Raw genomic sequence first — 25,630 nt, 5'->3', positions numbered from 1 at the left:
AAGAAATAAGACAGTTGTTAATATGAAGTTGTCTTATTTCTAACTATTTAAACAAATGGCTTAAGTGAGGATTTCTGTCAAAACAAAACTTTGTCAAACTTTAAATTTAATTTTGATACAAGTTACTAGAAATTTGTCGCAACTTGTCTCCCCTTTTCAAAAAATCTATTTTAAGCTTGCCAAATTCTTGCCCTTTTCAATTTCCAGACACCAACTGGGAACAAGTTGTGCTTTTTGCAGGACTCTAGCTGCTCACGACTAAAGACAAGTGACAGGAAGCAATGAAAGGCATCTTAAACATGAATATAATATCTATAGAGAATAACAAGCACAATAAGAGTTATGGAAGACATTTTCAACTAAATTAAATTAAATAATTTAGAAAATAAATATCGATATAAGTAAGCAAATTACAGGACAAAAATGCAAAGACAGTGATGTAATGACTGAATGGCTATTTTCATATCTCTCTTATGTATGGTGGGGGAGCAAACTTCATATCAGAAATTTTCAATTAACAAACATTTAGAAAGTGATTTAAAAACTCCAGTGTCTCCTCGAGAGAAGAAAACAGCACATCACAGTAAATTTGGATTCCTAATTTGTTTAGGCTGCCTGCCTGCGTGCTCTCTGAGCTTATGGGCCATCATGGCGGCCCTGTGCGGGACGGGACTCTCCAGAGGAGGGACCGGTGGGAGGAGCAGCTTGGCGCGATGACGCAGGTTAGGAATGAGGGAGTGAATGTTCCGGGTCAGAAACTGGACGGGAGAGGAAATTAACTCCGGGACAAAACGACAAAAAAAATAATAAAAAAAATCACAACATACTTACAGAATGCCACCCTCTGCTACGCGGAGATGTAACCCGTCGTTTTTACTCCGAAACTAGTTTTTTTGTTTTTGGCGGCGAAGGCAGAGAAGAAGAAAACACAGGTGCCAAACTACGAACTACAAAGTGAGCCAACGACGGAGAGTGGATTCTCCCGTTCGTCGCGACCTGCAAACGCCAGCTCGGTCGCCGCTTGTTCACACCCGGACTTTCAGTGTTTACTTCGCGCCGAATTTCTCCTTCGCTTGTGCTCTGGTTTGGCGAGTCGAGTTTGAGGACTGTCCCGCCGCAGCAAACTGTTGCATCCCCCCCTCCCCCGTTTCCTCTCCGCAGTTTGTTTATCGCACGGATACGGGATTTATCTCCCTCTCCTTCCCCCCGCCGTGATGTTTCACTGCATCCCCCTGTGGCGGTGCAACCGTCACGTCGAAACGATCGATAAACGCCACTGCACTCTGAATTATGTTCCCGACGAGATTTATCGCTACGCCCGGAGTTTGGAGGAGCTGATGCTGGATGCCAACCAACTCCGAGACTTACCCAAGGTACGCAGAAAGCGGCTTCCGCTCGTCCATTTAAATGGCAAGTTCAGATGTATGGTTTAAAAAAAATGGCGTGTTTCTATTGATTAGAAATGTGTCCCGATGGTTAGTGATTCAGAGAACCGTACCGACAGAGCGGTGGGACACGGGGGACAATAATTACGCAAGATCAGCAAGGCAGAGAGGTGGAAACTTTTCTCCTGAACTACCTCCACCCATCACAGGTTAACTGGAAGGACGAGGCAGAAAGAGATAAACATTTTTATGAGAGTTCCAGATGTTTCATCCCGACAGCAGATCTCTGACTTCATGTCTAACAAATGTCAAGAGAGCTTGACCTGTTGTGTTTAAGCTACTATCTTAAGAGGTTTATGATACAAATGCAGAGAGCAGTGTTTAACTTCCTGGAAAAAAGAAAAAAAAATTGATAAATCTCCACATAGGACACGATGACTGTCATTGGAAGCTGGAGGTTATTCTCCTTGCACTATTTCTCCTGATGAGAAACACTAGTATTTAAATGTATTTGTCAAGGCTGTGGGTTTTTGAGAAGCCATGGTACAAATTAGCCATGGTAGCTAGAGGAACCGGTTCTGGTTCCAGTAATCACCAAAATGTTCCTACAATTTAAAGTCCTCCTAAAGGAATGCCACAGAAACCACTCCAGTGCTTTCTGTGGTTGTTTGAACCACAAAGTAACACAGCACTGTTCCTTCCTGCTCACTGCCGGTCAGCTGGCTGAGAGAAGGCTACAATGGGTTTCTCCCTGCCTTACAAAATAAGAGTAATGCATTTGCTATGAAATATGTGTCTATAAAAAACAGATGATTACGCAGTAGAAAATGAATTTGCGCCACTCATCTAGCTGTACCAGACTGACTGCTGGCTATCCTGAATTTAATTAACAAAAAAAATGTGCATTCAGCAATTCATTCCTGTATGTTTGTTTTACATTGCTGCTGTAAGGCCATTCCAATTTTACTCAAAGTTATCTTACTGTAAGAATCTTATACTCATGCCTGGTTTATATTTAACCATGGACTTGGGATTGATATGACAAAGTATCTTTTCACAAACGTCATGAGATGTGACTAATGGGTATGAACGGAAAAAAATAAATAAAACTAGGAAATTACTGAACAGTACATCTATTTTTACTGCCAAAAAGTGTTGAACCATTATGAATAGTTTTATCTAACTCTGAAATATGAAACTGCATTTTTGGCATGTTTTGTTTTATAGATATTTGTGTCATCAGTACCTGAGCATGAACAGATGCTAATATGGTGAAGTCATGTTCATTAAATTATAAAATCTGTTGTCAAACTATTCTTATTATAGTTTTGAAATGACTTTTTCTACTTATTTCGATTTGTCAAGTGTTATTTTTACTTCCTGCAGACAAGTCTTTTACATTTATGTGACATTATTATTGATTTTGTTATGATCTCATTGACCGGTGGACTGCAATAGAGATTAGGTCCTTTGATTCAACCAAAACATTGGTGAGGGACTATCTGTTTGTAGACATTTACTAGACCCACCACATCATCACATTTCCTTGCTAGAGAGTGTGAGGAAATTATAGAAAGTTTGTTTCAATCATCAGCAAATATGACATGCATCAAAGTTGGGAATGAGATAATGCTTCGCTGCCATATTGCCAAAATGTTAGATAGGTAATTAAAACTACTGACATACAAACAGAGGATGTAAAATTAGAACTGTCCCCAAGGTTGAATCTTATTTCGATTTTTATTTTAATCTAGTGAAATAATGCTCCAATAAAAACATTTTTTTCTCACTACCATAAAACTGGGATGCTTATTATTGTCTCCAGGCACAGGCTTTCCAGATTACGTAAAGATAGAAGTTCTCAGTCACAGGGATTCTATTTTAGCTTTGCAGAAACCACAAAGAAGGACTGTTGACGAGCAGCGAGACATTTTTGAAAACTTGGGTTACACAAGTCTGCTCTTATATGCAACAGGGTTTTAAAAAAGTCTTCATGTCAGTGTTTGTAATCTAAGATGTTTTCCAACCTTCTTATTTCTTGTGTTTCTACATTTGTTTTCTTAAACCTATCCAGTAAACTGTTTTAGTCATAGAAAACATTGTCTGTTCGGCTCTTTGAGACACTAACCATGTCCTTGCGATTAATGGACACGGTAAAACCCAATGGTACTGGTACTGTTAAAAAGCAAAGAAGTATAGATACTAATTTATTGGATTCACAGCTGTTGCAGACAAGTGGGCGAAGTATGAAATGAGGCTTTAGCCCCCTGGAGAAACTCTCCTGAGCTCATAACTCAGGCATTGTGTGTCAGGTGGGAAGCTTAGCTGGACTGAAGAACTATTTTGTCTTTGCAACATTTTTTTTTCCTGCATTGACACATGTGAGGCATAATCACTTAGTTCTGGTTACATTATTAACTTTGTGTACAGAAACCTCTTCATCCCTGTGGTACATTTCTTGCTTTCTTGGCTGAGGAACAGGTATCTGGACAGAAAATGAAGGATGGCATCATGTGTTTGGTTTTTACCAAACACATGGTGAAAACCAAACACAACACAATCAAGCTGTTGATTGTGTTGTGTTGGTTTTCTAATGAAATCTTAGTAAAACGAGGAGTTGAATCGTTAAAGTTTGTAAAACCATCAACCAACACACAGGGAAGAATAAGACTAGATGCTTGGTAGAGGGAAACAGATTTTTCCCCATTTGTGCTTGAAAGTTTGTATTTAGCAGGTGCACTCTCATTGCGACAGGACTCACATGACTGCGAAACAGTTCAGTCACTTTGGGACTCAGTCTGCAAATATTCAAAGCATCTTCAGCTAATGGAGCTGGATTATTTCCATGTCAAGAAGATAAGATTTTATTGTGCTGCTTGGAATGTAAATTGAGTCTGAAGTGCTTGCTGACCAAACCCTTGTGGATGAACCTCAGGGCTCACTCTGCTCCTTCACTAAATTTTACTCAGAGATCTTTTACGAGACATGCCACTAACTTAATCATTGTATCAGCAATGATGCAAGGGAACCAGGACATGACAACATGTTCTCAGTCGATCATTCTCACCAGCAGACAGATAAAAACATGCACTGGGAGTTTGAATGGGAAGAAAGGCGTGTTTGCAATAAAACAAGACAAGACAAGCTCAACTGGAGCGAATGGCTTCAATAGTTTTGAAAAAAGCAGGTATAGGAGATAAGCCAATGGGTTTATAATGTCCTATTGGTCTTTTGTAAGTTCTTTTATATGATATGTGTATTGAGGAAGTTGAGCAGCTTGGCAAACATTAACTTGTTTCTCTCAAGTTATTTTTGTAGAATGTGAACGGTGTGCTTCTATGGCTTGGTAAACAGCACTTTAATTTAAATGAAAAGGCAGACATTCGAGACTAGTTGGTTGCTGAGAGGCTCTTGCCAGTTTATCAGGTTTAAAAATGAATGCAGTTTCTACCTTTCCCAGCTAAGGTGAAGCTGTAAGACAGGAAGTATTATGATCTCAGCTGCAAAGCTTTTCAATGCTTCAACTGATCAGTGTTTTTTTTTATTATTGTAGAATAATTTAATTACTGATTCCTGATTTTATTTTTTAATGTCATCATGACTGACAACACTGTCTATCACTTGTAAGTAATAATTACTCTATTAAAGCAAATATATTATTGACATCAAGACTGCTGAAGCAAAGGAAATGTTAAAATTAAGCATTTATACCAGAGCTGTATCAATCAGACTTTTGCTGGCCGACACCAGTTTGTGGTTTTATTTTTGGCCTGAGCTGCCGTTTTGCATCAGTTCCTCCTGAAGAAAAACACTTCAACATGATTCTGCTACCATTGCACTTCACAGGTGCACTGATGTTCTTCCACCATTTTTATCAAAATGACATAGCCAAACAATTAAGTTTTAGTTTCATCAGACTATAAGACATGCCTCCAAAATGGAGGTATTTATGTCAGAGTGCATTTGAGACTCTAATCTGCCTTGTTGCACGTAACTGATTGTGCATATAAACAGGATATCTTCAGACATCTGGGATCCAGGGTGAACCAGAATTGCGGAGGACTACAGTTCTGATCCTAGTATCTTGACAAATAGAAATAGTTTCGGTAATCTTTGCAGTCAGACAGCAAGCAAAAAATGTCTTGTGTCATTTTAGTTAGAGCAAGTAGATATCTGGCTGCTGCAGAGCATTGTGAAATCAGCTGGTGCATCTTCATTTGAAGCCTTTCGAATGTTTGCACACAGGGGTGGGGAGATTAGAGTAGAACAACATTGGGTTTTTCAACAGGAAGCTGCGGGGTGTACGACCTGTATGAAGTGGTAAAGGAAGAGCTGCTGCGAGCGCCGGGGCCAAACGCTGGTGGTCAACCTGACAGACTAACTCTCATGTTATGACTGGAAAAAGCGCTGTAAAGGTGGTGGAGTTGTCAAGAGTCTGACCAATTCCTGGGACCGTTTTAACTCGAGCATGTGCTGCGATATCTAATACCTAGTGCGCTCTGAAGCTGTGTAATGTTACAGTGAAATGCGTGTTTAGTTGTCAAAATATCAAACTATGAAATGTCTTATTCTGAACATTTGCCTCTGGTGTTGTGGCTCGGAAGTCGACTTGGAGTTTTAGTCACCAAAAGAAAAAAAGGCCCACTGTTTGTTGAATTTTGTCTGCAGAAACACGCATAAGGGTGAAACGGGTCATTCAGACACCGTAGATTTCAAAAATCGCTGTGTTTTCTTGACCGGACCAGTTTTTGTTTTTCTTTGTTTTTCACGGTGGTTGTTTTGGGGCGGGGTGCTGATGACACCTAACGGGAAGAACAGGTTTGCAGTCTGGCCTCCAAGCAGCAGTCCTGTTTTGAAGCCAGCAGCTGATAAGACCTTTGTTTTTATTATTGTTTTTGATAAAAAGATGCTGTTTCTTTTTCTGAAGCTGTAATCTCCTGCAGTTTCTGCTTTTGGTTTCATTTGGGCTGATCTCATTCAGTGGAAAGGAAAGGTTTTCAAGAACAAGAGACAAACTCGAGCACTTCCCTCGTGATTATTAAACCCGTTTTAAACAGACCCGAAAGTGAAAATAATAATTAGAACCTAAATGCTAATCAAACATGGCATACAGGTTTGTTTGCGAGATGAAATGATGGATTAGAGGATTTTCAAACTGTCTTTAAGATGTTGGAATGTGTTTTGCACCAGGGTAAAGTTTGACTTTTGGACTCTGGACTCTGAGTATCGTTCAGTTATTACAAGGAAAACCAGTTGCAGATGTTATTCAGAGCTGGTTGACATAAGGATGGGCCATATGGCTTATAAAATAGATTTTTTTCTCCTTTTCATTTCTTAAAAATAAATTAGAAATCACTGAAGAACATGCGTTATTTCCCATCATTCTTTTGTGAAATTGACCTGAATTCAATGTCAAAAATAAATCCAAGCTGTGAAACATGGTGGTTGGTCGTGGACCGTGGAAAATCCAAGTAGTGCATTGCATTTTCTAAAGATTAAATCTCCACAAACTGCATATTCAATTAATCCCAGCCTGGGTTTACGCTAAAGTCGCACTCTGGGTGCTTCATAAACAAAGTAACCACACACAGTGTTAAAAATTAAGCAGTTGGAGCAATGATTACATTTTGTTAAATTTATACTACAGATCAGAAATGGGTCATTATAAGATTCTCTTTGTATGAAAACCTTGAGGAAAAACTACCATTATGATTCAGTGATCTTATGACTTTTATTTGGAACAAAAAGCAACAATTATTCCTCCTGTTGCTAAAATCATTTGATTTTTGCAATTATATTAATGTTCTCATGCATTGTTTTTTTAATATATGGACGTATGCAAACATAAAAAATCTACACTTTAGGATCGGTTTTCAACTGCTTACTTTGCAGAATGTTATACTTTTTTTGCCATTTTGCCAAACAAATGCCAAACAACTTGATATTAGCTTGTAAATTAGTCTCGCTATCTGCTGTGGTAAAGCCTGCCTTAACAGACATACCACTCATAGCTTGCCCATTGTAACTTTTATCTTGTCATGTTATTCAGTATTCTCTCTCTGTGGCTCAACTAGAAAATATTTCCTAAATTTTTTAAGTTAAAAATAAAGTTATGATTTTTATTTAGATTTTTTTAGCATGCAACAACCTGTGGAGTAAGAGCAGCATTTGATTTTTGCTTTGCCCCAAATGTCTAGCACTTGCTAGAGTGACTAGCAAGAGCTAGTGGTAGCTCATTAAAAACGGGAAGAAAATAAATTGTTGATGTTTTTTAATCCACAACTTTTAAAAATCTCGGTGCACCTTGATGCCAGTAACCACATATATACAAAAAAATAATTTAAAGACTGAAAGCGTAACTGTGTGTCAGTCTGACAATAGGGAACCAAAAGAGGAACAATAGTCTAGTTTCCTCCTTAAAATGTAACATCCCAGAACTGTTGAGCTCCATATGTTTGAAGGTTTTAAAATCTTTCCTCATCCTCTCTCAGCCCCTTAAAATATTAGTAGAACAAGTTTGTGCATGAAGCGAAGCGAGTAGACATCTCTAAACTTTCTTAAGAAATAAAGATTTACAGTTAAATATAGCATAGAATGTGTAACAAACTAAGAGATTGATTTAATAATGAATATGTAGGGCAAAATTAAGCAATAGGCTTCATAGAAAAGTCCTTATGGCTGTTGGTACTTGCGAAGCAGAGAAAATGCAAAGCCCCAAGGGGAAACCCCATTTCCTGCCAATATATTAAGGCAACCTGAAGCAATATTGTTAGCGAAGTGCTGCACAGCTATGCAGGCGAGTTTCTGTCTGTTCTTGTCAGGACATCAACTTTTTAAACTGATTTCGTCCTTTTTGAATTCGGATGTGCATTTCTTCAGAATAGTTCGGTGAAGATGCCATTGGATTTCTTCGCTTTATCAAATGGAAGTGTGCGTAAATTAAAATGTGAGTTTCATTAGTCAATTTTGCTTCAATTATTCAGAGTGATTAGACCTCAAAAGCCACAGGGTAAAATTTGTTGGAGCGTCTGATACGAGCAAGATAGAGATGCACTGATGAGGCATTTTATTGCAAATGCCGGTTTATTAGAGGTGTCTGCTCGGCTTTTGACCAATTTAGATTTTTTTTCTCTTACATTAGGATTGTAGCACAAAAATAAAAAATAGTAGGGATTCTTAGATTCATACCATTGAGAAATGGAGTGAAATGTGACATTTGCGTGATTGACCTGCAGATTATTGATGAAAGTCAGTAAAAGACATATTTGCTGATTTGGATCTCTTGCTCTGTGTGCATAATTTCTCATTTGGTTCTTGTCCTTAGCCTTAATTTAGTGGGAAAATGATAAAAGATAATGACAAAGTAAAAAAAAATACAAAAATAAAATCTGTTTGCAATAAACAGATGCGTTAAAATTTCATTCTCTCCACCTCATTTGTTGTTGTTATTGTTTTATTCTTTATTTTATTATTATTATTTTCCTCAGGGTTTTCTTGTGAGGGACAAAGATTGCAGAGATCAGGATGACAGTTTTGTCATCCTGATTGCATAATACCACAATATTCTGATCATGGTATGTGCTGTCTGCTTGAATTTTTTTTTCATGAATAAAAATTCATAAAATGAAGCAGATTTGTGCTCCAGTTCAGAGTAGGAAAGCTTATCTTAATTTTACCCCTATGGATGTGTTGTATTGCTGTCTGGTGTGACAGCAAAGAGAGTCTGATACAGCTAAATATGTTTGACCATCACTGATTTTATCTTGTGCTGTTGTGGGTTGCAAACTGACGCAGCACAATATTAAGCCTCTGCAGTTTTTCCTCTGATAAATGCAGCCTCATATTATATGTGGTAGGAAGTATTTTATCAAGCAGCTGTGCAAAATAATAACCCAATTATGTGGACATAATTGCTGATCTTTAAACCTTGTTAAGGATGTCCACAGTATTGTTTTGTGTGCGGTTTAAAATGTGCTTTCTTATTAAAGGTTTCACTGATTGTATATCGTTTGTTTTTCCAGCCACTTTTCCAACTGTTGAAACTTCGAAAACTTACTGTGAGTGACAACGAGATCGCAAGACTTCCGCCAGAGATCGGCAACCTTATGGAACTAGTCGAACTGGATCTTTCTCGAAACGGTAAAAGAAAGAAAGCAACATTGCAACACCGAAGTGAACCAGAATAGTCAAGAGATGCAACTACATTTGTGTGCTTTTTTAGAAACATCTTTATTCCTAACAGCCTATGCAGCCTGCGTTGAGCAACAGTGCAGAATTCAGCAAATAAATTAACGTTGACAGGTTTACTCCTCATTTGTGAAGCTGATGTAACCAGAGAGCATAAAAACACAGAATGGTTTCCATTAGCATGAAGCTCTATGGCTATATAGAATTTCGGGTGTAGAAATACATTCAGAAGGGCAACTAAATTGTAAGTTTCGCTCTTTCAGATGATTTGCAGTAGGCTTAAAACTAATTTTTCAGTGAAATTTTGAATGTAATGTTGGAAATCCTCTGTCTTGCAAGGATTTGAAGTTGTTGCAGCTTCAAAACAGAATTTTGTTGGATGGATCAACACCAATTATTAGATAATGAAGTAGAAGGAAAATGTTTGATATGTTATTCTTTTACAAATGGAATGCTGAGAAGCCTCCTTGTTTTAATTTCTTTATTCCGAGATCAGTTGCCATCCATTTTATGTTGCATAACTAAAAAGATTTCTCATGTGTGTAATTCAATCTCAATGAAAATGAAAATGTTCTCGAAAGGTCTTTTTAGAGAACAAACAGCACCCAGAAGACAAAAGTTAATAGTTATTGTTGAATGTCTTTTTTGTCAAAAAAAAAGTACATTTTTGGAATTTTTAAAAATAAATCTACATTTTATAATCTGAATAAAAGATAAAGAGGGAGAACTCACTACTCATCTACAGAAAAGTAAAAAATAACCAATGAACTGCGATGATCATCCCTTTCTCGTTAGCGATATTTCATATCTGTTATTGTGCAGGCAAAACATTTTCTTCTAACTCCCTTGAGTATTTTTGATTCATAATTCAGGTTTTAACAGCTGCTTGTTTATGTCTACTCTAAGCAGTTTTCATTTGTGCTCTGCTGCTTTACAAATTAAAAAATAAATAAGGGCAAAAGATGTTTTTTTGTCGAACAAAACATTTATATGGATTTGCAAATAAGTGAATGTGTGTGTGCTCACACTGCTGACCTGACTGTAGCTCATTGTCAACACAAACACATTAAATGTTTCATCTCCCATGTACCTCACACAGGATGTACAATTTTAAACTGAATTTGTGTTGAATTATTTATACATCTTTTTCTTCTTTTGTAGATTTCACGCATCACCTTTATGAAAACAGTTTCGTAATGTCTCATTACTTCTGTATCCTACATGTCTTAACAAGGATTTGCTTTTTTCTTTATTCAGACATTATAGAACTCCCAGAGAACATTTCGAACTGCAAATCCCTGCAAGTGGCAGATTTCAGTGGAAATCCATTATTAAGGTAACGTGATGGATAATTTCGCTTTTTCCCCAAATTAGTTTTAGGGCTCAGTTAATTTAAATATAACTGAGCCCTAAAACTCAGAAAAAACATTTTGCATTGTTCATAGATTTTCAACTTCCTTTGCTGTTCTGTTCACCGTTAGAAACAATTTTGCTTATCTTTTTTTTTTTTTTTGAAATCCAGTCTAATTAACACCGCAGCATGAGCAGCACCACAGGCCTTTGACAGTGTGATGTTTAGGAAGCTGCAGTGGGTGGAAGCAAAAGTCTTTGCAATTCAATAGTTTACACATTTAACCCCATCAGCCCTTTTTCCACTGTAAGAACCCAATTTTCCACTTGTGCATCACTTATATTCCAACTCTTATTTCACTGTGGTTTTTCTCTGGATCCATTGGGATGTGAAGCAATTTTGTCCATCAAGAAAAAGGTGCAGTGGGTAGAAAGGAATTCATTACAAGAGCATAATAGACTTTTCCTAACCATTAGCATTAATTTCAGTTTTTCCTTTAGGTCTGATCAGCTGAATGGTCACATGCTCACATTTTCTTATAGGAGCAAATGGTAGCAGATTTCTGTAATCCATATGTTGTTAAAACAGGTAGAAATTATTGTATTGTTGTGAAGGCACCTATGACAGACGGCTCTGTTTTACATATTCAAAAGTCAGATAAATACAAAAAGGCCCTATTGTGTATAATTTGGAATTAAAACATTCTGAACACTAATCATCATCCAGCAGAATCCTGGATGATGTTCTGCAAATGTATTTGGATTCTCAAATTGTGCTTTGTGTCTCTTTTTTTCCAGGTTACCTGAAAGCTTTACACAGCTTCAACATCTAACGGCCCTCTCTATCAATGATATTTCATTGCAGGCTCTTCCAGAAAACATTGGAAGGTAAGGATTTGGATTTTTTATGCATTAGGAGTTGGCATTTATCATATCTTATCACCTAACTATGATATTTGTTTTTATTGTTGTCCCAATGATTTCCAATTATTAATGTTTAAAAACCCCTAAAACTGTCCGTATTGTTGGGGTTGTTATTTTTACCGTGTTCCTAATGTCCAAAGTTTGCTGAAAACTTTAATTAAGTTTTAACAACTTAATTAGGTTGATAAAACGTAATTAAGTTTTAGCAACTTAATTACACCTGTTCAGCACACCTGTTCAGGCTGTGCTTTCAAATAAGGCTTTGCGGTCCAAAAAAAAAAATTACTTGCTTTAAAATGTTGCTGCCTTTCTTTTTGTGAATAACTCATGTGGGCTGTGAAACAGGCTTGCATACAATTGTTTCTGTTGTTTTAAATCCACTGGACTTTAAACCTCCCACACATTCTTGTTTTTGTTTCAGAAAAACATAACTAAGTTCCTTTCAGATCATAACTGAACGCCCGGATACTGAAATGTAAGCAGCAAATGCTGTCAGGAACAGGAACAGACACAGCAAGACTGCTCTCTTTCATTGTCTTAATTTTTTCCCCAAACTACCACATTGCTGCTTCCAGATACATTAGTCACTGTCTGTTCCTGGGCTGCATTGTCTTGATTCATAGTTGGTCCTGAGTAGTGAATGACACGTCTGCCAATATTCTGTCTCATGTAAGCTCTTCTTTATTGTGGAGTTTAGCTGTAAGTGAATTTAATAACAAAGTTATGTGTTTTGGGATGAAGGGGCTACAGGGAATGTTTTTTAAAAAGGTCTGGAATGCAAGGATAAACTGGATTTGAACCTTACAGGGGAAGGATTTACAGAGATGCAGTTAATGAGAAAAATATATAGTGCTGGTTCAGGGTCAGCTTATCAATTTATTTATTTTCTTCTACTTTTTAATAGACAAAAAAACAGAAAAATGTTTTTATCGGCTTTAGTGGCCTTTATCTGAAAGTGGGTATTGAGAGGGGAAAGAGGGGAAATAATAACTTTGGTAGGTTTGGTAGGTTCTATGTGTAAAGTACGGTAAGTATTTAAGGCAGCCGACTGGAAGGAGTTCTTAGACTTCAGGCTGAGACTAAGGCCTCCACACATGGGCTGTAATAAATACATAAAACTATACATGTTTAAATTTATTGTGGAGATAAGTAAGGCCAAAATATTTACATAGACTCAGAGATATACCCACACTCTTATTTATATTGCTTTTGAAGTCTTATAGTAAGAAATCTCACACCTTTGTTAGAAAACAATAAGCTTGTGGCTTAATTGTGGCTGCATATTTGACCATTCTTCTTATTGAAAGAGGGAGAGGTCATTTTTTGTGGTTGTTTTTGGAGCATCATGTCCAAATCCTATTCAGATGTGTTTCTGAAAAATGTCCTCTTGGAACACCCAATTATATTCAAGTTTCAACCATCTAACTTTAGATTAGTGCTTTGAGTTGATACAGTGTCCTTAGATTTTAAAGACTTGCCTTTTGTCCTTCAGAGGTAGTTATTGACAGATATCTCCATCTTTGTATCATCTGAAATGTGTCTCGATGGTAATTTAGTTTTCTTCAGGGGCAGCTGCAAATCTCAGTGAAGCTTGAAAGTGTCTATGCTAAACTCTTCACAGTAACACTAGTGTTTCACTATTTTCCAGTTTATGATGGACTGGAGCCACAGTGATTCCTGTGTTGCTCCATAACATCCTGACCAGCTTCCTGTCATTGCAGAGGACAGCTTGTCGTTTGTGTGTCTTTGTATCGTTATCTTTCATGTCTAGTTTCTTTGCTGGCATTAGACTTCTTTGTCTACTTTCAGGGCATAGCTTTAACTATAGTGAAGCTGATAATAAATTATGTGAACATATTTTGTGTAACAAAAAGGTGAATAATAATTGTCCGTTTGGTAGGTTCTATGGGTAAAGTAGGTATTTAACGCAGACGACTGAAAAAAGTTCTGGAATTTGTCTGCCTGTTCCACCCAACCTCAGTTAAACAGTCCTTCAGTCAAAATCTCACGTTCCTTGATCATCTCTAAGCTAAGTCAAAGAATCATTCATACTGTGCTGTAGAATCCCTACAGCAAGGAACCAGCCAATATAAAGGAGCTACAATTACTGATGAGAAATGGCCATCTTTCTAGCCAGAGTTGATCCAAAATTTGTTTATGGTTCCAGAAAGCATGGGCTTTCTAGATATTTACTTTGTCGGGAGGCAAATCTTATGAATCCATTTCATTCTAAGAGCTGTTCAATATTCTGGCTTATTTTTATTTATTTTTAAGAAGCCAATGTGGTGTAATTTGTTTTATCTAGGAAATAATCATTTAACATTACATTCATGTTTATGATCAGTGAAAAGGATGTCCCCAAATGTCAGAGTTCACATCCCTGGCGTATCTACTTCACTCGACACCTAGACAAAATATTTTTGTTTATTCTTGTTCAGGTTCTCCATGTGTTCAGGGATTATGGATGGTTATGGGATGAAAATGAGAGAGCTGTTGATACTGTCATTCTTTTGTTTTATTTTGAGTTGCGCTCAGCATCACATTCAGTAACAGGGATAAAACTCAACTTTAAAAATATTTTCACCAAACTAGGTAAGGATTTAGTCCTTTTTGGAATAAGCATTGCAACTTTGAGAGTTTCATTTGTGGATTTGTTTTGGGAAACCTCATTGAGAGTAATTTTCTTACACATCCCAAATTACTTTAAGATAAATTAATGTTGTGGCTTGCAATTAATGATAGAAACAACATGTTGCAACAGTGTTCAGAGTGTTTCCCTCCTTTGCCCTGCAGTACAGCCTATTCCCTAAACACGTGCTGTATTTCTCTTTTATAACACTTTGGCTGGAATGTCTGTTCTGTGTCAAGACAGAAGGTAATGAAAAGCAGAACCCAGTTGGCGTAAAAGGCTACAGGTTTTCAGAATAGATAAGATAAATGAACGAGGGGTTAGAAGCCAGCAGTAGTTTATCTCTGCAGTGGAAGTGTTTTATTTTTTTTTCCCTGACGAGAAATCTGTTTGGTAGCCTAGTGATCTGCTGTGGTCAAAAAGAATACAAATAGTCATTAAGACGAAGGAAGATTAAATAGCAGTTGTATTTCATGTGGGCTTAGGCGATAATATTTTTGTGGTTCAAGAATTACTTTATATGGTTTAATGTAGGATCCTGTGAGAAAATACAGGATTCTGGTTTTCTCCTTCACATTTATTTGCTTGAACTCTGCACAGATAGGAAGGCTTATGCTACAATCACCAAATGATACTTATTGTGTTGTAATGTTAGGCAATAAGCATAAATAAGTAAGAGCGTTATCTCTGTTTTGAAGGATAGTGATACATTTTTTGATAAATTGTTTGGGCACACGCAAACATCTAAAAAATGTTTATGTGCATTTGTGTTACCCCAAAGTTTGATACCCCAAATAAAATTCACTTCAGTCACTTGCATTTTATGCCCATAATCTAGAGAAAATCATCAAACAGCATCACGAAGACAAAGGAGTATAGTAGACAGGTCAGGGAGGATGTTGTAGAGAGGATGAGCTGAGCTCTTGCAGGATATAAAGCAGTATCCCTAGTTTTAAATCCACTCTTCTGACAATAGAAAAAAAAATATACTTTTGGAAACTGACAAATGAACACTGGGTTATCAGATTATTTGTGAATTATTTTAAAAAGTGTGTGTTATATTATTTTCCACTTCACAATTTTGAAACACTTTGAGGTGGACTGCAGCATAAAATCTTAAAATTATAATAATATACCACCATATTTAACACATTAGTGTAAAAAATACAAACGTGTACTGTGTAAACATTTTCCCTCAAATTTCACAGATCCATTCAACACAAAAACATTTTGGTCTTCTTCCAGTACTTCAGCCTGTAGTGAACAGGCTGGACTAAAGTAGGTAGACTTATAAAATCTGGTTTTCATTGGACACTTGTTGACACAAAGATGTGTTGTACTTTTGTCTGTCATAGTTGGTTAGACATTTCACTCTATAATTTTAAGTGTGGAGCAGTTGTTTATTCTGCTGCAATTTTACAGTTTTCGATAAGACTGACACACCTCTAAAAGTACTTCCTATTCCATGTTATCTGATTTCAAGGCCATATGGTCTACTTTGTCTGTTTTCATGAACTCTTTGATTTCCAAACATATAATCATCCTCCTTTTGGTTTCCGATTTCAGCCTCTCTCATTTGGTATCGCTAGAACTTAGAGAAAATGTTCTGACATTCCTGCCAGAGTAAGTATTGCATTTATACATGTACATTTAGGTTTTGTTGTTTTGTGTTTGGCTTTTAAAATATTTGTCACCCACAGGTCATTATCACAACTTCTCAAACTTGAAGAACTTGACATAGGCAATAATGAACTCTACAAATTGGTGAGTTTTTAAAATTATTGTTGTTTTTGTTTGTTTGTTTGTTTTTTCAGATATTTTGATTTTTGAGAAATAAGCCACAACAAAATTATAAAATAAATAAATGAATAAAGGTCCTCCTATTTCCTGTTCTTGTCACATCCGGGCAGATTAGCATTCCCTGAGAACAGATTTTCCATCTTATCATGCAGATGGCAGGCTGTCTGTTTTAAGCCTTGGTTTTAAGTTGTAATCTCATGTTAATGGCTTAACTTCAGACGGTGATGGATATAGAGGCTACAAAGAGCAAAGACAGAATTACTTTTTGTTATCTATTTAGCTGAGCAATGTCAGGATGTTTTTGTTTTCATTTTGAAGACTACTAAATAGGGCTGATTAATGATTGTTTACAGTGTTGTTCTATCTATTCTTTCAACCACAACATAAATGTAAACAATCATAAATAAATAAAATTATAATTAACACATCTAACTCATAAAATGTTGGATGTGTTAATTTGATATTTTTCATTCTACCGTATGTTTTTCTGCTTTCTATTTCTTGGTCTCTTTCTCTTTTCTTTCATCTTTAGCCTGAGTCAATTGGCTGCCTTATCAGCCTGAAGAACTTGTGGCTGGATGGAAACCATTTGTCCGATATACCTGCTGTAAGTCATTCAATCATTGTCTGTATCTCAGATTTTTCTATTGAAACTTTGTCCCTTAGAATCTTATTGTGTTACAAGATTCTAGCTGACTGTTAATATAGAAATGTAACTGATAAGAATATTAGCAAAGTCATTGACTTCTGTTATACTGGAAGCTGATAGGTGACTGACATTTCTAAGGCTTTACGACTTTGCTGCGCCTTCGCTGAAGTGGCTGTTCTACCAAATTTACTCCAACATGTGGTTAACAACTATTCCAGAAAGTCACAAAAAACCCAGAACAATAAATATTTTTATAAAATCAATCAAAATTACTTGGGTAGAAATTTTCCCCACAAATGGATTTTTGTTAAACTGGGGCTTTGTTTTTGTTATATGTACATTCACCAATTACCTGTCTTTGTGTCACACTTTAGGAGCTGTGCAATATTAAAAGCCTGTTGTGTCTGGATCTATCTGAAAACAAACTGGAGTTTCTTCCAGAAGAGCTCGGAGGACTGGTGTCACTTACTGATTTGCTGGTGTCACAAAACTCCCTTGAATATATTCCAGAAAGCATTGGTAAGCATCGGGAATCTTCTTGTTTCTTTTCACCATAAATTAACTCCCTATTATGGTTATTTTTGTATGGCTTAGTGATATTTTTGAAGAGGACATTTTTCTCATCAGACGATTCTATTACACTTCTGACCAAAGCCTTTAGAGTAGATAGACCAAGTCAGAAGAAGATTCTTAGCCAAGATGGATGTTCGCTCTGTTGTTTCATTTAAGAGGAAAAACCCCTTAGATTTTTGTGGAGCGTCTCTTCAGTGACCCATTGGGACGTTGCATTTTTTAAAGTTTGAAAGGTCAAGCTGTCGTGGTAGTCCTTTGTTGCATTTTCTAGGTTATGGCCTTTAAATTTAAACAAATCATAGGTGGTAAAACCACCTGAATTGAAATTTGCTTCCTTGTGTTGTAGCCATGCTATAAGTTAAGCTTCAATTATTTAACACTAAATATCAATTTTTAACAATATAGTAGTAATTTTCTCCCTGATTTTAAGATTTTGTTCAAGATTGTATGTTGAATATATTTAGTCAGATTTTATTTAAAAGCTTGTTTTGGAGTGTTTGTACTTTAACTGATGGCTCATACACCATTTGTATAACTCTTCACAAAAAGTTAACATTTTACAGTGTTGTATTTGTACTGACATTATTTAGTGCGTACATTTACTGTAATCACGTTACATTATATTACATGAATGAACAAACATCTGAACAAGTTTTTACAGAGGTTTGTAAAAAAAATGTCCCTCTATATTCTATGATGATTTCAGATTTCCGACATGTTATGTTTTTGCCCCTCAAAAAAATCACACTTAACAAGATGTGTTTTTTCTCTCTGCAGGAAAATTAAAGAATCTTTCCATTTTGAAAGCTGACCTAAACAAGTTAACACTTCTTCCAGAAACAATTGGCAACTGTGAAAGTCTTACAGAGCTCGTACTCACAGAGAATCAAATACAGGTTGGTCTTTCTCTATTGTGTTTGAGTGCCTCAAAATGACAACAGTGTCTGATTGCTGTTTAAATCAGAGAGCAGTTTGTAATTGCCACTCTGGGCAGAGGCCTAAAAGCATGCCACACATCAGGGAAATGGGTCAAGCAACCATGTCTAGTGATTTAAATCCACTTTAGACGGTGGGAAAATGTTTATTTATTCGTTCTAATAAATAGAACGAATTATTATCTATATTTTATCCATTACTTCCTATGTAGTAGATAAAATATTTTTCAGAATATGTAAGATAAAATGTAATACATTTCTAAATAAATTTAATTATGTACATAGGTTACATAATGTTGTAACCAGTATAAATGTAGTAATGTTCTCACAACAACTCCCAGTAATTGTTCACATTACATTGTATTGAGTGATTGGCACCTCTGGCAAAGATGTAGAAAACACTTTGCAATAAATTGATCTATTATTGAAGTAGCCTAATTTATTTGTGAGAATATTCAGCAAATTGTACTTTAATTAGTCATTTAATCAGGAGACTTGTTTTTCAATGGGTGGATATTCTTGATCTGAACCTGGGATTTTTTTTTTTTTCCTTTCTTTTAAATACCTATTTTAGCTGGGGGAATTCCAATATTTTCTATAAAAAAACATTTCTAGGTGGATGCATCAAATTTTAACTGGGAATCCATGATTTTCCGCTTCTCTTATGTGCTGTGACACAGCAGCTCATTTGTTGGCCGACTTTTCAAAGTAGGAAACCCAAGTGAACATGCCATTCAAGTGTTTGAATCCATGTCCAAAAAGTTCTTCATCTAAATTTGTCCATATTTACAGACATAGCTAGTTTAAAGAAAGCAACCTAGTACAGACCTGACTGATCTGATCCAAGTCTAGCAGAAGAACTGTTGCATAGTTGCATGCTGAGGTCATCATAACTCCATAATGACCTAATTTATTATGATTAATACTAAGGGCTTCAGTATAAAATAAGTTATTGACCCATATCTGCTTTATTACCCTGCACTATTAAAGTTTGCATATAGCTGTTGCAGATCACATGATTTAATTTAATGCATTAAAGATTGAAGTTTGTGCAGGAAATGTAGTTTAGCCCTGATAAACAGCAGACTACTGAAGCCTTTTAGGGCAGTCTATTTGCAATTTGCTTTGTGTAGTGATGTGTGAGTAACGGTATATAATACTGAATCCAGCTGGAACCTTATTGATGTGTTCTTGGCTGTGACTGATCAGTGAGGCAAACAACTAAATAAAGTTTGACTTAAAAGAAAAGTATTTATTTACAAGATTCAAGTAAGCCTCACATATTCTATGTTTCAATGAAGATACTGTTTTGTGTTTGAACTCAGGAGGAACATGCTGATATGCTGTCTGACCACAGTTTTGTTTTTTGACAGACTTTGCCTGCTAGTATTGGGAAGTTAAAGCGACTGTCCAACCTGAACTGTGACCGAAACCATCTAACACTATTACCTAAGCAGGTATGGCTTTCACAATCACTTGGAAATCTGTTTTCAGATGCAACCTCAAAATAAAAATGGGAAAGTAGGACAAATTGAGTGCTGTGTACTCACTTTATAAATTCAGTGGTTAAAACTGAATTAATTCATTTTTATCTTTCATCACTGTGAAATAATACTATGGATATTGGTTATGAGACTGAACTTATGCCCAGGAAAGAAAATCTTGTAATTTCCTTTATCATAAAGTTTGTTCTAAAAACTTTTCAATTTAGATCCTACTTTCACATCCAAGCAAGAGTTTTTTTAGAGTGCTTGAACTGTGCTCATTGACACCAAAAACCGCCAAGAGTTATATCAAAGTTTTCCCAAAATTTTTAAACCACTCATCAGTGTGCTCACATTTGTTAGGTGTGTTCACCTGTCTGCAGGGCGCTTATCTTCAACCTGAAGCTTTTTAACAAAACTGGAAACATGAATTTGACACCAAAGTTACGCTGTTGTCGACATAACGGTCCAATAGATACTGCAACAGTTGAATTAAAAACTGAACTGAAGCCCTTTATTTTAATTTTTTTCCTACAATACATTTGCTTGTTGTGTGTCTACTTGTTGGTTCAGCTTCAGCTCTGTCTTGAGTGTCTCCATTGTGTTAGAGTGTGTGACATTCTTCTCCAGCCTCTTGTCTGTTTAAGTGAAGTCACGCTTGGTTTAAAGCTTCATCTGAAAGGCTTATTTAACGCTCGTACAATGCCACTGTGTGGGAAAGATGCAAAGCCTGCAGTGTGTGCACAAAAATAACTGTTTGGTTATGAGGCAACAAGACCACTGTCATTGTGCAACCATTACCTCAGATTGGCTTAGTTTTACAGATTGTGTTCATTATTGATTAGACTTGAAGAAATATGTTTATAACTGGTAATTAGTTTAAGAAATCACATATTTTTATATTTTTTTCAATCTCTGCAATTTTGTGGTCTTCTTTTTTCTTTTCTTTTTTTTTTTTTTTGCTTTTTATGCCTTGTTATGCTGATAAATCTAATAGTAATTTGAATAATTTTAACATCTGCATCGCAGATGAAATGATGCAACAGCTGGAGGTCAGCCGGCCCATCAAATCCTTGTTTTGTCTGGCTCCCAGCCCTAGTTATTCCTTAATTTAGGTCCCTCTGCCACATCTCATTAACACACAATTGCCTCTCCTTCATAATTACCGATTCTGGGACACACGACCACCCACATGCTAACGGATTTCCTCTGGTTTCATTTTTTTCCCAGCTGTTTTCACAACAAAAATAAGTCTTGCACCACAGTATTTACACTGCATCAGTCATGTTTTTATTGAGGAGGCTTCTGATCATGTTACCATCCTTCACAAGATGTTTGTGCAGTGATTGACATGAATGCTTGTGTTGTTGTATAGATCGGAGGCTGCAGCAGTCTTAACGTCTTCACTGTGCGCGACAACTACCTGAAAAAGATCCCACCAGAGCTGTCGCAAGCCACCGAACTGCATGTACTCGACGTCTCTGGGAACCGGTACGTTTAATGGCAGAAGTAGCGATCATGTTCAGACAACAAAACAACATCTTATTAAAACTAAGAAAAACACACAGGGCTTTGTCTCAGTAAATCAATAGGTGAAACTATTAGATTATTTACATTTAATTCACACTTGCCTTACAGCTAATATTGCCTTACAGCTAAGGAAAATCCAAAATATATTAGAAAATTAAAGCATCAGATCAATTAAAAATGTTTTTATGACAAAAACTCCATCTATTTTGTAGTATATACATTCAACATGTGGTCAGGTCCTCTTTTGCATCAATTCATGTATTATTTTGGTGTGTCAGATGATCAACCTGCTTCTTTCCTGAAGTGATAGTTTCGGCCAAAGGTCAGAAAACTAAAATCCTGACCTTTGTTAAACTTGTCAACAAAGGTGTGTTTGAAGTTTCTCTAAGATCTCCTGGCAAACTTTCTCAAGTCTGAACTTAGATCATGATAGAAAGTGGTGGACTAACACAAGCAGATGACACGTCTCCTCAAATCCTCGCTGAACGTAGAAACTTCATCCTGGACCCCAAGCGATTTGGATGCTTTGCTTCTTCGCACTCATTCCAGCCTTGGGGACCATAACTTCCAAAATAAGTGCAAATGCATCTGTTTCAGGATCGGTGATGCCCCAAAAATGCTGCACTAACAACATTTCAGTGATATATCTGTGCATATCGGCTCTTGAAGCACTTACTCCTCATGTGGTCAATAGCTTGTGCTCCTACAACTATAAGTCACTTTTTTCATAGTTTTGTTATTTGTAATCCAGTGTGACTTGTATATGTTCATTTCCTCTTCTTGATGCATTTTTTTTTAGCCTGAAGCGACTTGAATTCATATAATGTTTTTCACACTTTTAATTAAATTACTGAAAAACATTTTCATATTTCCTGTTCCTTATAATCATCTTTCTTCTGTTAAGAATGTTTGATGGATTTTAATGTGATTATCACTCCAGCAACAATAACCTCAAGATTATTGCTGGTTCTGTGGTTTCTTTTTCGTTCTGTTTAGCCTGCTATACTTGCCGATGTCACTGACCTCGCTACATCTGAAGGCCCTGTGGTTGTCAGAAAACCAGTCCAAGCCGCTCCTCACTTTTCAGACGGATGAAGATCCTGACTCAGGAGAGAAGGTGCTCACCTGCGTCGTGCTGCCTCAGCAGCCCAGTGACTCAGGTACTTTATTTCTGTAAAAATCTTGAATAAGTTTTAAGTCATGCATGTTATTAGAAGCAGAAACATTTTTCTGACGCCAATTTACCTCCTGACTCAAATTACAATCCATTTTGATTACATTCAGAAGTATCTCATCAGTTCTCCCCCAAATATTTACTGCCCTGCAGTTTTGATGATATTATCACATTATCTGCTTGGCGAACCGCTGTGGGTTCTGTGCACTCTGGTCTTGCGATATCAAATGCAAGGTCCTCTAAAGGATTGCTGAGCCTTTGATGGATCAGACTCGCTCTTGTCTCCTGAGGCCTTCTTTGGCTGACTTTTTCCAGAAATGTTGTGGACTATGCTGCAAAAAGAGGCTTAACAGTGCCTGGCTGACTGACATTGAACACTCACCCATATGGCATTGGGATGCGAATGACTGGCTGTAAAATCTCACCGATTCTTGTTTGTATATTATTTCAGATTTTTGCAAGTATTCAATTTTTTTTTTCATCAGTATGTTACTGAAAAACCTGCTTGTTATGTGGCACAGTGTCCTTCTCTTATGGCAGAGATGCAGGTATTAAAGAGACACAGTCAGCTGGGTGAGGCTGCGGTTGGGGGCAGGGGACTGTGTTGCTGTGAGCCTTTGACTAAGCTGGGATTTGAAACTGTGATCTGGCAGTTTCAAATCCCGGCTCTTATTAGCAGCTGGTTGTGTGACAGCTCTCGTATATTGAGCTGGGAGCAGATTGTGACAAGCATATTGATAGCTGAAATACCTTTCTTTAGTTTGTTGGTGCTATTTTTTTTGTCAGAGCCTTACTAAGACAAAATATTTCATTTCTTAAAAAAAAAAAAAAAAAAAAAACCTTCAGGTTATGACAACCTGGCCCGCTTTGGAGCTCTGGAGAGCCTTGTGAATGGGATGGCTGATGAGGCTTGGGACAGCAAAGCCATGAATAGAATCAGCTCCATTCACTTCCTGGATGATTGTGAGGACGACGACGACGACCCGGTAAGATCAAGGAGCATACACACAGAAACACCTCAGTAAATTAGAACCTTGAAAAATGTATTTATTTCTGTGATTACATTCATAAAGTGATGCTTCATCATCATTCTTGAAAGAATTTCTACACTTTTCTGGATATTTGTTCCTTCTTACTGCAACAGCAACATTCCCTAAACCTTTACCCTCCTACAACTTTTAGGTGCAGCTTTGCTCCTCTGCACCTGAATCTATTTTCTGAAGTTATAATCAATTATTTTTGTACAACATGATTAGTTGTTGATGTGGTCAATTTACAGGTTTGCTTTGCAGCAGATTATGTTGCTACAAGAAGAAATAATATATTTAAGACTTTTTATGCTCAAAATAAGCAGTGACTTTATTTTCTTATGTATTAGTATTCTATGTTAAAACATTTTAAGTTACAACCATAATTTACTAAATCTGCATCCGTCTCACAGGGAACTCTGCTACGAAGGGCCACTCCTCACCCCGGTGAGCTGAAAACCATGAAGAAAGCAGCCGAGAACCTCCGCAACGACATGAACGCTGCCAAAGGCCTGGACTCCAACAAAAACGAGGTCAATAATGCTGCAGATGGAGTCACTACGTCTGTCTGACCTTTACCTCAGAAGTGTTGTTTTTGTTTGTTTTTTTTAAAATCCTTCTGTGTCTCGCCATATCGTCCTGCACAACCTTGCAGCCCTGTGTTGTTGCATTTTGTTGTTTTTATTTTTTCCCTAGATTTTCTTTTACTCACAAGTCCCAGTTTTGACCTCCCCCTTCGTTTGATCATGCCATGCAGGAGCCTAAGATCTCCAACTCCAGTCCTGTGGAAAAAAAAACTGTACCTGGGCCGCCGTGCCTTCCTCTTTTTAGCAAAAATCCATGGCAGAGAGATGCTTCTTTTTTGACAGTGTATTTTTAAGATGAAATACTTTTTCAAAAGTGATCTTTAAAGAATTTTTAGGTAGATGCACTATAAACTTTTTTAAATGTGGTGTTGTTGTTTTTTTTTTGTTGTTTTTTTTTTAAACACTGGGTCTTTCTACATTTTGGGGCAAACAAAAGCAGGAGTGTTTTTGGACATTCTTATCTAAAAATTGTTGTAAATCTCTTGTGAATATTGATACTTTTATACTTTTTGGCAGCTCAGATGTAAATAAGTGTATAGCAAGTATCTTCTTAATCGGTTTAAGATTCCCGCTCTCTTTAACTGGGTACATCTTTATTTTGCTAAAATAAAGGTAATGAACAAAAACACTAATGTCTTATTTAATCCACTGGGCGATCTTATTTTTGGATGTTTATTAGCTTATTCAAATTGAAATTCAAGTACTGCACATCAAGTTTAAATTGCCATCTGCAGTGTTGTTACGCTGTAAGGATCATGTTTTATTTAAATGTGCTGTACCTTACTGTTTTGCATTGTTTTTTCAGTAGATGCCAAAACAGACGTATTTGTACTTTATAAATTTTGCCTCCTTTTAAGGAGTACTATGTAGATGATTTATCAGAGCTTTGGGAAGGTTGAGGGTTTTATTTTTAGCATAATGATCACTCTAAAATGTTATGGTTTCTCTCGGATGCACTTCTTATTGCTGCTTTCCTCCTTTTTTTTTAAATGGTACTTGATAAAATGTTGTTTTGTTGTTAAATCAATGGCACAAAGTGAGCCAGAGCAAAAAGTTTGAACAGTTTTCTTTTTTGTTTCGAATTATTCTCCGATAAAGCTGCACAGAACAGATCTCAGACTGGCTCTAAACTTGAGATTTGCTGATGTTTCTTCAAACCACTGATCAATAAAAATGAGTGCAACACTAAATCCATATGTTTGGTATTCCTTCAGATTGCTTTTTGTGTTGAGGTGATGTGAGATTGACAGAGCGTAGCAAAATTAATGGCTCGATAGGTTCAAAATGACTTCTGGAAAAATAAATTGGCTGCTGAAGAGAATTGAACTGTCTTGTTTTGACATAACGCATCAGATCCCAGATCCTTTAGTTTTTCCTGTTGGGTCCAACCAGCTG

The 25,630-nt window shown here is 36.6% G+C and overlaps 1 protein-coding gene across 1 annotated transcript; it reads left to right on the top strand.

Annotated features, from left to right (window-relative positions):
• Positions 1-529: 529 nt before the first annotated feature.
• On the top strand, positions 530-25,425 carry lrrc1 (leucine rich repeat containing 1). The gene is made up of 14 exons (XM_055030139.1): positions 530-1,373; positions 9,407-9,524; positions 10,830-10,908; positions 11,721-11,810; positions 16,042-16,098; positions 16,176-16,239; positions 16,808-16,882; positions 17,299-17,443; positions 18,275-18,393; positions 19,806-19,889; positions 21,292-21,407; positions 22,443-22,606; positions 23,467-23,606; positions 24,062-25,425. The coding sequence occupies exons 1-14, from the start codon at positions 1,215-1,217 to the stop codon at positions 24,218-24,220; spliced, it is 1,569 nt and encodes a 522-aa protein (XP_054886114.1). The 5' UTR covers positions 530-1,214; the 3' UTR covers positions 24,221-25,425.
• The last annotated feature ends 205 nt before the right edge of the window (positions 25,426-25,630 follow it).

This window comes from Poeciliopsis prolifica, unplaced genomic scaffold (assembly GCF_027474105.1).
Source record: "Poeciliopsis prolifica strain line A6 unplaced genomic scaffold, Auburn_PproV2 SCAFFOLD005, whole genome shotgun sequence".
NCBI lineage: Eukaryota > Metazoa > Chordata > Actinopteri > Cyprinodontiformes > Poeciliidae > Poeciliopsis > Poeciliopsis prolifica.
This window is presented reverse-complemented; position numbering and strand designations above follow the sequence as displayed.

Excerpts from the sequence above, each read along its gene's own strand:
- lrrc1 (XM_055030139.1), top strand. The coding sequence starts at position 1,215 with ATGTTTCACTGCATCCCCCTGTGGCGGTGCAACCGTCACGTCGAAACG. Across the intron at positions 11,811-16,041 it reads CTTCCAGAAAACATTGGAAG|CCTCTCTCATTTGGTATCGC; the intron begins GTAAGGATTTGG and ends TTCCGATTTCAG. Across the intron at positions 16,240-16,807 it reads ATAATGAACTCTACAAATTG|CCTGAGTCAATTGGCTGCCT; the intron begins GTGAGTTTTTAA and ends TTTCATCTTTAG.